Raw genomic sequence first — 13154 nt, 5'->3', positions numbered from 1 at the left:
CCTCCCCCTCCCCCTCCGCCCTCGGCCCCGGGCGGCGGCGCTGCGGGAGGCGGGGCCCCGAGGGATGGCCCCGGGGCGCCCAGATAAGAGCGCGCCGCGGGCGGGAGGCGGGCCCGGGCCCCGCGATGTCGCCCGTGCTGCTGAGCCTGGCCGCGCTGTGCTGGGGAGCCGTGTCCCCCGAGCCGGTAAGCCCCCCGCGGCCCTGTCCTGCCTCCCGTCCCTGGAGCCCCGACCCTGCCCCCGCGGCCGTCGACCGCCCCGCACCCCCAGGCTCACGCGGGTTCGCGGAGGGCGGCTGGAAGGGCACGACCCGGGGGGGGGCGGGGCGGCCGCCCTGGGGACGGGGCATCCGGACCAGGCTCACTGAGGCCGGGCGTCCTCACCTCTGCAAAGGGAACAGTAAACCCAACCCGCTCCCTTGGGCCTAGCGAGGAGCCGCGGCAGGGCTGGCAAGGCGGCGGCAAAGAGCCAGGCCCCTCGTAGGTGCCCGGTACTGTCACTCTGGCACTCTGGAGGGCTGCCCGACTCTGGGCACAGGCACTCCACCCCCAGTACCTCTGGCCTCCTTTGCCGGGTTGATTCCCGCCGATACCATGACCCTGGAGCAGGTGGTCTGGCGAACTCTGGCCTGCTTCCTTTCTTCCCCAGGTGCCTTCTTGAAGGATTGAGGGAATCTTCTGGGTGAAGAAAAATCTTTCGAAAAAGCCTTTCAAGTGTGTGAAACTATATCCCTGCCCTCTTAGCATAGCATAGAGGATAAAACACGGTGGTTACTTGTTGATGGTTATGGAGAGATTAACCCCATTCGTGTGCCCTGATGTGTCCAGCTACTATACTATACTATCCTTGTTGCTTTGCTTCTTCCTAAAATCTGTCTCACCAGCCCTTTGACAGGAACTCAGCTCCTACGATGGTGGCCTATTCAAAAAAATCATGATATCATTTGCAGTTCAGCTGTAAAAAGACAAAGATGAGGAACTAACAAACCCAGGTTACTTAAACCCGTCAAAAGTCTGGCCTTCTTTCTTACAAGATGTTTGGAAATGTTCAGGCTGAGAGGGATCGGATTGCAGATGGGTGGCCTTTGAGCGTATAGGGTCTTGTCACTGAAGCTTGCTGCAGCCTAAAATTTAACTATTTTAGGTCCAGCATTTTATTCCAAAATGAAAATACTAATTTTTTTTTCCTTAAAAAAAATATGAGCCATTACCTCCAAAGGATATAGTATTGGCCTTTCTTGAACACTTATCAGGGTCCACTTATGACACTGATAAGTGTCCAAGAAAGTATTTATTTTTTTAAGAGCTCTTTTAAAAAGATAACATGAAATTACAGTGAGATCTTAGGTGAGTCCTTTTGTATCAGAGGAGGAATGTTTGAAAGACCCTGGAAAGGCACCATGGACTGCATTTATAGCTTCTGTTTATTGTCTTAGCACAGCTTAACCCTTCACCTGGGGAGAATCAGTAAGTACTCTGGATGGTCCTGAAAATCTGCAGTTTGAACAGTGGAGTGTGAATACGGGCACCTGGGTGGCTCAGGTCATGATCCCAGGGTGCTGGGAGCAAGTCCCATATCGGGCTCCCTGCTCACTGGGGAATCAGCTTCTCCCTCTCCCTCTGCTCGTGCTCTCTCTCAAATACATAAATAACACCTTAAAAAGAAAACCACAACAGGGGGATCCCTGAGTGGCTCAGCGGTTTGGCGCCTGCCTTTGGTCCAGGGCACCATCCTAGAGTCCCAGGATCGAGTCCCGCATCGGGCTCCTGGGATGAAGCCTGCTTCTCCCTCTGCCTGTGTCTCTCTCTGTGTCTCTCATGAATAAATAAATTAGATCTTTATATTTTTTTTGAATTAAATCTTTAAAAGAAAGAAAAAAAGAAAAAGAAAGAAAGAAAGAAAGAAAGAAAGAAAGAAAGAAAGACCACAACAGAGTATGAAGCTGCCTTCATGATGGTCCAGAGTCACCCCTGCATACAGCAGGGGATGGGGGCAGGCACAGAGAGGGGTAGAGACCTACCTCTAGTTTTTTTAAGTGAGCAGACTTGAGGATCAAGTATATGATAGCTAATCTCAGGTCCACCATAGCCCACAATGGGCCAGCTTAGTTCCCCCCAAACTGAAGTGGAACCAGCCCACCTATTCTCTGAAAGTTTGCCACTTGTATATGCATTTTAAGAAAAACTGGTGTTTTGTCTAGTTGGCAAATGAAGGTTTACTCTTTGCTAGCATTTAACATGAAACTTTGTTTCTTTCTCTCTTACAGACAATTCAGTGTGACTCTGAACCCGGTAGGTGTGCTAGGAAATGGGTATTTGGAGATTTACACTGTCAGAACAGTTCGACTTTTGGGGGGTCCAAGTCCAGGCAGTGGGTCATTGGAGACCAGGGACAGGGCGAAACATCGCTTTGTTAGCTGATTTGGATGAAGCCGCTTCCTGGGAAAGCAGAGTTCCCAGCGTTTCAGATGCTTTGTCTTCCTGGCCAGGAAGAGGGGCAGAGGCCGGGCAGAGATCCTCTTTCAGCGTAGGAAGTGAGGCCTGCCACTCCTGGGGACCAAGTGCCGCGACAGGGAGGCCCTTCACGGTGGAGAAGAGGAAGCAAATGTTTTAGAGAAGGAGGGTTTGCGATGGTAAAAGTGGGCTGGAGGAGCGGTGGTGCGGGCAAGGACTAGGGGGCAGGAGGCGGGAGTTGTGCGGGCAGCAGGCGGGGTCCAGGCTGAGGCCTGGGGAAGGCAGAACTGACTTCACGCACCGGCGTATGGAGTGGTCCGAGGGCCCTTAGGTTTGGGGCCAGGCGGTTGGGCATGTCCTCCGCCACGAGTCGGCCGGCCCTAAGAAATGTCTGGCCTGGCCTGCCTTAGCCAGAAGAGATGGCTTGGGAATGATGGGTCACGGGGGGTCACCTGGAGGAGATGGCATTGGACTGGGCCAGGAGGAGAGCGTCACAGCAGTTTTGCCTCTTCCCAGGACCATCTCCAGAGTGGATGGTCCGACATACTCTGACCCCGGGAGACTTGAGGGACCTCCAGGTGGAACCTGTTAAAAGCAGTGCTGCAATGGAGGACTATTCAATTTTGATGAATGTAAGCTGGAGACTCCGGGCAGATGGTAAGTTTGGTTCAAGCAATAAAGCCTGCAGTGTTTACTAAAGCAGCCAAGTACAGACTGTGTGACCCGTTAATTCCACCCCTGGCATACACCGGACAGAACAGATATAAAAGTGCACCAAAAGCCACATACGTGGTCCCCTCTTATCTACGGGTTTGCTTTCCATGGCGTCAGTTACCTGTGGTCAACCTCAGTGTGGAAGCAGGTGATCATTCTCCTGACATATCTTCCGAAGGTCAGTAGGAGCCTAACACCATATCATTGTATGATATATTCACCCTCATTCACCTTACTTCGCCTCATCACGTAGAAGGGCAGGCACAGTACAAGAGATGCTTTCAGAGAGACCGCATTCACGTAACTTTTGTTACTATGTTATAATCGTTCTATTTTATTATTAGTTATCGTTAATCTCTAGCTGTGCTTGATTTATAAGCTCAATCATACGTATTTATGTATAGGAAAAAAATGGTATGTATAAAGTTCAGTACTATCCACAGTTTCAGGCATCCACTGAAGTCTTGGAACATATCCTCTGTGGATAAGGGGCCGGGGGAAGGCTACCGTACTAGCTTATTCCTAGTAGCATTATTCATACCAGCCAAAAAACGGAAGCATGATCTGCCTGACGGTAGAACTGGAATCACAAAACCATTCTAATGCAGTAATGAGCATGAATGATCTGTGTCTAACACTGTATGGATGAATCTAACAAACCTAAGAAGTCAGGACCAAGAGTCCACATTCACATCTGAATGCAGCACTGAATTTTTTTTTAATGTTTCTCTTTTTTTAAAAGATAGATTTATTTATTTGTTTGTTTATTCATTCATTCATTCATTCATTCATTCATTCATGAGAGATACAGAGAGTGAGAGAGAGAGAGAGAGAGAGAGGCAGAGACACAGGCAGCGGGAGAAGCAGACTCCATGCAGGGAACCTGATGTGGGACTCGATCCTGGGACTCCAGGACCACATCATGGGCTGAAGGCGGTGCTAAACCACTGAGCCACCCGGGCTGCCCATGAATGCAGCACTGAGTGGTTAGAAGTCAGAGTAGTGGTTACTCTTGGGTAGGGAGTGACTGACCGGAAATATGATTTGCAGGCCTAGGCTGTTTCTTGGCCTGGGTACTGGCTACATGAATGTGACAACTCATCACACGGTCAACTTAGGATCCGTGTGTACTCTTCTGTATGTTATGTTACATTTCATGGAAGAAAAAAAAAAAAAACAGAATAAGTGCAGAGATGAGCCCCCTCCAGGTTTAGGGAAAGTGCTGGCTCAGGTACAATACTTTTCTGTTTCCCAAATGGCACCATGAAAGTCCTGGCATTTCCCCAAGGCAGCTTGGGGAAATGTTATTTCCATGAACCCATCCTGGGGTACAAAAGCCCATAACTCTGGTTTTCACCCACTCAGTTCAGTTAAATTCCATCGGGTCAGGAATCTGGGAGTGCCTGGCACAGAGAGGTGAGGCAGCCACGGTTTCCAGGCAGTAGGGTCCTGGTGTGTGGGGGAAGGTGGGGAGGCACGCACAGGCACAGGGGCACTGTGCTCAGTGTCAGGGGCGTCTGGGAAGGGGCTGTGCTCCATCTGGGTGGGATAGATGCAGGGGGAGCAGGAGAGGGTCCTTTTAACATTTAAGTGGTGCAGTAAGGCAGTGGCCCTGTGCCTAGCACAGAGTGAGTACCTGCATTTGTTAGTTGTTCTAGGGAAGCCGGTCCTTGAAGGAGTAGTGAGCCTTAGTGAGGCAGAGAGCACGCAGAGAGAAGGGATGCTCAGAACTGGCATGGTTTGGTGATGATGCTCTGGGGGAGGGGGGGCTGTTCCTCTTAAAAGACACCCACAGAGTGCAGAGCTGGAGTCCCCTTTGCAGGATCCTGTGACACTGAGATTCGCCTGTGAAGAGAAAAGAGCTTGGGCTTCAGGTTGAATCCATATGTACTGCTGAGGAGCTCCGTAAGCCTGGGTGGAGCTCCCCAGTGTCCCCCAAGTCTCACTCACTGCATCTGTACACAGGGGCTGACCATGGTGTCCAGTTTATGGGGCCATTGTGAATAGGAAGTGAGATGAATCATGTACATGCTCCAGCATCACGCTGGCCTCGTGGTAGGTGCTAAACAGTTGCTCTCTTGCCTGTCTCTGCAGCCAGCATTCGCTTGTTGAAGGCCACCAAGATCTGTGTGACAGGCAAGGGCGACCACCAGTCCTACAGCTGCGTGAGGTGCAATTACACAGAGGCCTTCCAGACTCAAAGCAGACCCTCTGGTGGCAGAGTGAGTGCACTGATGCACCTGGGTGTTGTTAAAGCTAGCCCCTTTGCTTGGGGTGGGAATGCAGGGGTTGGGGTGGGGGGCTGGGGGTGATGTGCCGGACACCTAGGCTGCTGAGCAGGATGCCTGGCCACTTCTAGCCTGTGTGCCTTGGGCAAGTCAGTAGCTCTGGGCCTCAGTTTCCCCATCAGCAAAGAGAGGGGGGGAGCTGAACTGAAATTCTATCCTGGCTCTAAAAGTTTACACTTCTCCCATTCTGTGGCTTACCCTGGCAAATTGCGTGGCCTCCATTCCTGTAGTGGACAGTTATAAATGAAAAGAGCAGTTCACAAAGGTCTATATTTCTGCCCTGCAGTGTTTTAGAGATTCAGGGGTTCTTTGCCTTGCCTTTCAGTGGACGTTTTCCTACATAGGCTTTCCTGTAGAGCCCAGCACACTCTACTTCATTGGAGCCCACAATATCCCCAACGCAAATATGAATGAAGACCCCCCTTCCATGTCTGTGAACTTCACCTCAGCAGGTAAACTCTTCTCAGTCCTCTGTCATCCTGTCTTGCTGGGATGCTTGCTGCGGGGCATGTGCTTTGGTCCAGAGAAGCTGGAGTGCCCTGGACAAGGCATTTGGCCTCGCTGAGTCTGCTTTCCTCCTGTGTGACACAGATGTAGTAACCCTAGGCTGGATCACCCGTTCGGTACACAGTCCTGTCCTCTGTCTCTGGCGAAGCATCCAAGCCAAATGGGGCCATTGTCCAATTGCTTGCTGTGCTTTGAGCTTGTGGTCCAGGGTGTTCCAGCTTTCTCCATGAGACCAACCTCATTTTGAAAAATAGAAATGTCTTGCTTTGGAATAAATTTGCAAAGATAATACAAAGAATTGTGTAGATGTCCAAAGAATTCCCATAGGGCTCTCACCCAGGGTCCCTCATCGTTAACCTGTGACATCACCGTGGTATATTTATCAAAACTAAGAAACCAACATCGGTACATTTCTATGAACTATACTGCAGACTCGATTGGGATGTTGCCTGCTTTTCCATGAATGCCCGCTTTCTGTTCCAGACATATTTAGTCCTCGTGTCTCCTGTGTTCCCTGGTCTGTCACAGGCTTCGAGTCTTTCTTTGTTCTTCATGACGGTCTGGAGTGCTGGCTAGGCATCTTGCAGAATGTCTAGTCTGGGTTTGTCTGATGTTCATCTCATGATTAGCCTGGGGATGAGTGTTTCTGGAGAGAGACTGCAGAGGCAGAGTGTCCTCCCTGCCGGCGGGGGTGGATGACATCGCACTGGTATCTGCCAGCTATCTCCATTGTAAATCTACTGACTCTCCATTTCTCTACTCTAGTTTTTGAAGGCAAGTGATTAAATCTGCGTCACTCTGGGGTACGGCTGTGGAGAAGGGGCAGTATTTACATATATTATCAAACCTCATTTTCAAAGGTTTGAGTCTCCTAGGGATCACAGGTGCTATTCTGATAAAGATTGTATTTAAATTAGACTCTGGTTATCACTTCATGCGTAATCTTCTGTTGAACAGTCAAATGTTAGGTTCCATTTAAGTTTGCTATCTCACCTCACATCTTCAGTGTTCTGGCAATTTGTTACAAGTGTGGTAATCCTATGCTGTGTGTGCTTGTTGGCAAGGGATTGGAGCAGAGATACCTTTTTCTAAAACGGAAAAACTTTCCTCTGCATCCCCAGGCTGCCTAGACCACATAATGAAATACAAAAAAAAGTGCATCGAGGCAGGTAAGTAAACACAGTGTTTGCTTTTGTTATTTGAAGAAACTGGATCCAATATGGCTCAGTCCGTCTCCCATGAAGAAACTGAGGCCCAGAGCAGGGGAGTTATGTGTCCAAGTTGCACAAAGAGGGCTGATCCCAGCACTGTGCCCGCTGAATCAAGCAGCCTGTCCAGAGAAGGACCGACCCTGAGTAGATTTAGGTAGTGAGCAACAGTCACAGAAAAACACCCACTACCTCGGGTGAAATGAACATTTCTGCCCACACTGCACTTTTGGTGGTGCTGATAGAAGGCCCCTCCTGACCGGACGGGGGTCTCTAAGTCCTTTCACCTGCTCAGACAGCAGTACCACTGACCTCTGGCCATGGGGGCCCTGTGAACTTCCGTTTGGATTAGCAAATATTCAAGGTGGAAGTGTTAGCTATAAGTGACCTAGATGCATATTCTCAACCTGTGTCATCAATGGGGTTCACCTCTCACATGCCAGACTACTAGAACCTGCCACTAGTGCCTTCAGGATCATCAGTCCCAAATGTCCACTTTCCAAGGATTTAGAAAGGGTGTGTGTAAATTTCTGGGAAATATGGTCTTATGATGCTAATGAGGCTAGAGCTTTGTACTTTCTCTCTTGCCTCCCCACAAGAGATCTGGACTATGGAGGGCACGGTGGGTGTGAGGAGCTCTGAGGGACTTCAATCAGTCCTAAACCTCCACTCCTAAAGACAGCTCCGAGCTAGGGCATGAAATGCTCTCCCAGGTGGGGAAAACAATGCATGCTATCATCTCTCGTGTTCCTGGAAATAAACCTGGGTGCTGATTTGCAAGTCACAACCATCAACTGACTTTTTCTCATAGAGTAGGCCTCTCAGAGTATCTGCTAAGCGTTGAGGCATTTCCTTATTCCTTCACATCCAGTAAAGCCAGCAGAATGGTCTCCTGGGACTCAGAATGTTCTAGTAGCTGTAGTCCTGATCCTGAATTCACTTGCTCTGTAATCTTAGACATATCTTCTGGCCTGTAGCTCCTCCTCCCCATCCTGGAAAGGAGAAAATACCGACCCTACTAGCTTAACTCAAAATGGATGTTGAGAATAGGAGAGAGTACTAGAACCCCATCTGTGCCTCCCACAGCCCCAGCCCAGGGAAGTTATCTTATGCAAAGCAGAGACGTGGGGCTCCTAAACATTCTTGGGCAGCAGGTACCAAGGATTAATAGAAAATATACTGCAGTGGAGCCCGAGTCTCTTGGCTGCATGTATGCCTGAGGACTTAGACTTGTTTTGGTCAAGCCCTTTGGGGGACTTAAATGAGGGACAGTTTGCAACTCCATCAATGTGATTCTCTCTTGACTCAGGAAGTCTGTGGGATCCAGACATCACTGCTTGCAAGAAGAACGAGACGACGGTAGAAGTGAATTTTACAACCAGCCCTCTTGGAAACAAATACATGGCTCTCATCCAAAATAACATTGTAATTGGGTTTTCTTACATGCTGGAGGTACTTCTTCATTTCCTACCACCACCTCCATCCTCAGCCTCCAGCCTTCCTTACCTTCTTGACAAAACACGTAGACGCTCTAGGATTCCTCTGACAAGCCCTCAATTTTAACAGAGCGCAGGGACTGTCTGTTGTCCAAATGTCCTGAGCTATTTTGATTCATTCAGCAGAGAAAGACAAGTCCCTGGGACATCCCTGGAAATGTCCCTGAGAATCTAACACCAACAAAAAGTAGATATTTCAGAAACGAATGCTTGTTCACACAGAGTCTAGTGAATTGAGGGTCAGTTTGGGAAAGGCAGTTTCTCCGCTGGCTGTATGGCTATGTGTGTGTTGTCCTCACTCGGACGGCTCACGATTCTCGATTTTGTCTCACTTAACCTGCACCAGAACCAACCCCCAACTCGAGCTTCGGTGGTGATCCCAGTAACCGGGGAAAGTGAAGGTGCTGTGGTCCAGGTAAGGTTCCATGGGGGGTTTGGGGCGGGCAGGGGTACACGGAAAGGGCTGGTTCACGTTACTGCTTCCATGTGCTCCCTCCCCAGCGAAGTCCTGTTACAGAGGCCAGGGCAGGAGGCTGACCTCAGGGTCATGAGCCCTTTTGCTTTTGTTTTTTAATGTTTTTTATTCATTTATTTATTTTAAAGATTTTATTTATTTATTCATGAGAGACAGAGAGAGAGAGAGGCAGAGACACAGGCAGAGGGAGAAGCAGGCTCCATGCAGGGAGCTTGATGTGGGACTCGATCCCGGGTCTCCAGGATCACGCCCTGGGCCGAAGGTGGCGCTAAACCGCTAAGCCATCCAGGGATCCCCTATTTTTTTTTAATGTTTTTTAAAAAATATTTTGAGAGAGAGAACAAGCAGAGTGGCAGGCAGAGGGAGAGGGTGAAGCAGGCTCCCTGCTGAGCAAGGAGCCCAACCTGGGGCTCAATTCCAGGACCCTGGGATCATGACTGAAGCTGAAGGTGATGTTGTTTTTTTGTTTTTGTTTTTTTTAAAGATTTTTTTAATTTACTCATGAGAGATGCAGAGAAAGAGGCAGAGACACAGGCAGAGGGAGAAGCAGGCTCCCCACAGGGATCCCAATGCGGGACTCGATACCAGACCCGGGGATCACGCCCTGAGCCAAAGGCAGATGCTCAACTGCTGAGCCACCCAGGTGCCCGCCCTTTTACTCTTATTCATGGCTGTTGACTTTCCATTTTTAGTCACAGAGCCTCAGAGTAATTCCGAGACAGGAGTACCATTTAATTCTCCCAACTGCAAAATGAAGCAACAAAGGATTTGAAATCAGGTTTGGGTTGTGATCGGTGTACCAACTTTGAAGGGCCAGCTGCCTGTCCTCTCAGGGCCACCACTGACTCAGCTGGAAAACAGGAAGTTGGATCAGAGATGCTCTCGGGTCTCTTTCAGTTCATGATGTGGGGACAGGAGGGTCATGGTGGGACACAGCCATACCCGAGATACAAGCTTTTGTTTCTCATTCCCTGGAACATAAAGGCAGTACTCAGACATGCCAGAGGGAGCAGATACCTGTCAGCACCCCTGGCCGTACCCCTTTTCCAGGGAATTAGGCTTTTCTATTCCCAGGGGACCTGTCAATAGCTCTACTGCTCTGAGTTTTTTTTAGAGGAAATATTTGTATATGTATGGGATGTGACCTAACCCTTTTAGATAAGGAAACCAACATGTTAGCAACATGTACAAAGCTTAGGCTCACAATTCAGGAGTCAGAAGGTGTTTGGTCTTGAGTCATTGTTTTGTTTTTTTTTTTTAAGATTTATTTATTCATGACAGACCAAGAGAGAGGCAGAGACACAGGCAGAGGGAGAAGCAGGCTCCCTGTGGGGAGCCCGATGTGGGATTCGATCCCTGGACCTGGGATCACGCCCTGAGCCAAAGGCAGATGCTCAACCACTGAGCCACCCAAGCATCCCTAATTTGGGTTTTAAGGCTTTTTTATGACAGTGTGACCAAGGGAAAAAATGTCCTCTTACAATGTTGGGGGTGGGGGTGCAGTTCAAGCCAGAAGAGAAAGGGTAGAGGCGTTTTCGGTGGAAGTAGGCATTCTGCTCAGGTCTTGCTCTGAAGCATGATGGTAATTTGCTGAGCCTCCTGTTTTTCCCTCAGCTGACTCCGTATTTCCATACTTGTGGCAATGACTGCATCCGACGCAAAGGGACAGTTGTGCTTTGCCCACAAACAGGTATCTCTCTCTTTCCCCCTGGATAGTCGTAAGTGCCCAGCTATTTCCACCGGGTCATCAGAGAGGTTCAGGGCCTCAGGGGCCCACTGGCCACCCCACTTACCCCACTATGTGAGGACAACACACACATAGCGTGTGCCAGGGCGCGTGCCTGTCCTGTGTGAGAGTGAGAGCTGGGGTGCAGGGGCAGATGTTGAAGCCATGCCAGAGGGCCCGTCACCTGAGAATGAAGGCTTTATTTAGGAATTCACTGCAAGATCCTTTATAAAACAGGATACACACATGAAGTGGGGAAAAATAAACAGTGCAAAATGGATGCGGAGAGCACTACAAGGACCAGCTGGGAAGTCAATGGTGTTAGAGGACGGAGTATGTAAGGTGCATGTCACTGCAACTCTGATCTTCTGACCAGTCTCAGTGGCCCTGGCCTGTTACTGTACCTTGGTGTGGTCACACAGCCAACATTTGGATAACAAATTAGGAATACTGGCCCCAAAAGACACGCCTCACTGGTGCCTGAGAGCAGCATATTTGGGAAAACGTCTCTCTGGATTCGGAGACATTAGTTCTCTCATTACAGATAAACAAAATGTTCCCAGAACTAGCTTGAGGTGGAGTCAAAAGTTAGAAAGTGTTATTCTTAGAAACTCAGCTGAACAAACTGACAACCCAGGTGCCTGATAATGCTGACTTCTGTGTGGGCACAGTGCCTATGGGTTTCTGAGCTTACCTGACCGACATTCCTGTGGGGGGCGGGGTAGCATTACCCCCCATGTTTGCCAGGCTAACAAAACAGCCTTTAAAAATGGCATCTGTGTATACTATTAAGTAACCATGCCCAGAATAACCTCAATTCATCACAACAAAAAAACTGAATACAAACTCTGGTTACCACAGTGATAATGCCTTCATATATGTGGAGTAAGACGCCCAAGCAAATTTGGGGGAATTTCTTTCTTTGGGGGGGGGGACTTTCTTAACCTCTTGGGTCCTTTATCCCTTCTGACAATCTAATGAGTGGCCTGGACACTGCGGAAGAATGCACCAATCTGCAGACACCCTAGCGATATTGGTTTGTTTTAAAGATTTTATTTATTCACAAGAGACACACAGAGAAAGGCAGAGACATGAGAAGAGGGAGAAGCAGGCTCCCCATGGAGAGCCTGACTCGGAACTAGATCCCAGAACTCCAGGATCATGCCCTGAGCTGAAGGCAGATGCTCAACCATCGAGCCACCCAGGCATCCCTAGACTGTTGGTTGTATAGGAATCTAACCTATATAGAGTGAAAATCTTAGTTTCCAAATAGAAGATAAATATGGTTTTGCTGAAGGTAAATAAACTTTGTTTTCTCCAGGCAGAAGCATATTGGGTGGCTGGCTGCCTCTCTTCCTCTCAGCTCTGCTAGTAGCCACATGGGTGCTGGTGGTTGTGATCTATCTAATGTGGAAGCATGGTAAGTGTTACAATTCAGTTCTTTAAAACAACCCAAATGTGAAATTTTTTTTTTTTTTTAAAGAGGATTCTTCTTGAGGCAATCCCATTTTGGTGTTACGACAAGAGTCAGGTAGCACTGATGTAACGCCATAGAGCTTTCCAAAAATACCCATCAGTACCCAAGTACTGATGCCCGGGTCACATTTGCCAAGGCAGAGCAGGGATGAGGACCTCAATCTGGTCACTACCACTGGTTTATCTTTTATCATGAGGCATCTAAAAGGACAGCAATGAGCAAAAGATAGCTAATAACAAATTGCATTTTGCCTGTAATAGGTACTCCAAGCTAGTTCCTTTTTTTTTTTTTTTTTTTTTTTTTTTAAGATTTATTTATTCATGAGAGACACAGACTGAGAGAGAGAGGCAGAGACACAGGCAGAGGGAGAAGCAGGCTCCTCACAGGGAGCCCGATGCGGGACTTGATCCCGGATCCCGGGATCACGATTTGAGCTGAAGGCAGGCGCCCAACCACTGAGCCACCCAGGCGTGCCTAGTTCCTACTTTTTAAAAATAATTCTTCCATGCATAAGAACACCACACACTTGAATCCATATATTTGAGACCTTGCCAACACTCAGACACTGAGGATTTGAATACAGAAACCAGAGAGTATTTATACAGATACCTGAAAACTTCTGCTTCTCCTCTTCACATGGAGCCAAATCTAAACGTACCCTCTGAGTTATTTGTGATGTTGTGCCTAGAACAAGGTTAATCTCATAACCTTAGTACGGAAGCCATGTGGAACGCTGACCTTGGGAATACTTCTATTCAGGGAATATGGTTGGCCTGTTATTAAGTTATAGTACTTTCACATATAGTTTCT

General features: G+C 48.7%; 2 protein-coding genes across 5 annotated transcripts in view; one reads left to right on the top strand and one right to left on the bottom strand.

Moving 5' to 3' along the window:
• CHDH (choline dehydrogenase) overlaps window positions 1–718 on the bottom strand; it is a 38652-nt gene extending 37934 nt beyond the window's left edge. Inside the window, exon 1 of the mRNA XM_072785887.1 lies at window positions 384–718. The gene's annotated coding sequence lies outside the window, so the exon portion shown is untranslated. The remainder of the gene's footprint in view (window positions 1–383) is intronic.
• The window catches only part of IL17RB (interleukin 17 receptor B), a 20926-nt gene continuing 7809 nt past the window's right edge, over window positions 38–13154 (top strand). For 2 of the 4 annotated variants that reach the window (XR_012011937.1, XM_072785889.1), the window contains exons 1-10: window positions 40–185; window positions 2267–2291; window positions 2970–3110; window positions 5262–5389; window positions 5781–5907; window positions 7084–7131; window positions 8480–8622; window positions 9013–9081; window positions 10756–10831; window positions 12189–12287. Coding sequence is in view for 3 of the 4 variants with exons in the window: in XM_072785889.1 (XP_072641990.1) it covers window positions 126–185; window positions 2267–2291; window positions 2970–3110; window positions 5262–5389; window positions 5781–5907; window positions 7084–7131; window positions 8480–8622; window positions 9013–9081; window positions 10756–10831; window positions 12189–12287 (916 nt within the window). In the remaining variant the exon portion in view is untranslated. Of the gene's footprint in view, window positions 186–2266; window positions 2292–2969; window positions 3111–5261; window positions 5390–5780; window positions 5908–7083; window positions 7132–8479; window positions 8623–9012; window positions 9082–10755; window positions 10832–12188; window positions 12288–13154 lie in introns of all 4 variants that reach the window. The other 2 variants (XM_072785891.1, XM_072785890.1) reach the window with 2 other exon arrangements.

This window comes from Canis lupus, chromosome 19, assembly GCF_048164855.1.
Source record: "Canis lupus baileyi chromosome 19, mCanLup2.hap1, whole genome shotgun sequence".
Lineage (NCBI taxonomy): Eukaryota > Metazoa > Chordata > Mammalia > Carnivora > Canidae > Canis > Canis lupus.
This window is presented reverse-complemented; position numbering and strand designations above follow the sequence as displayed.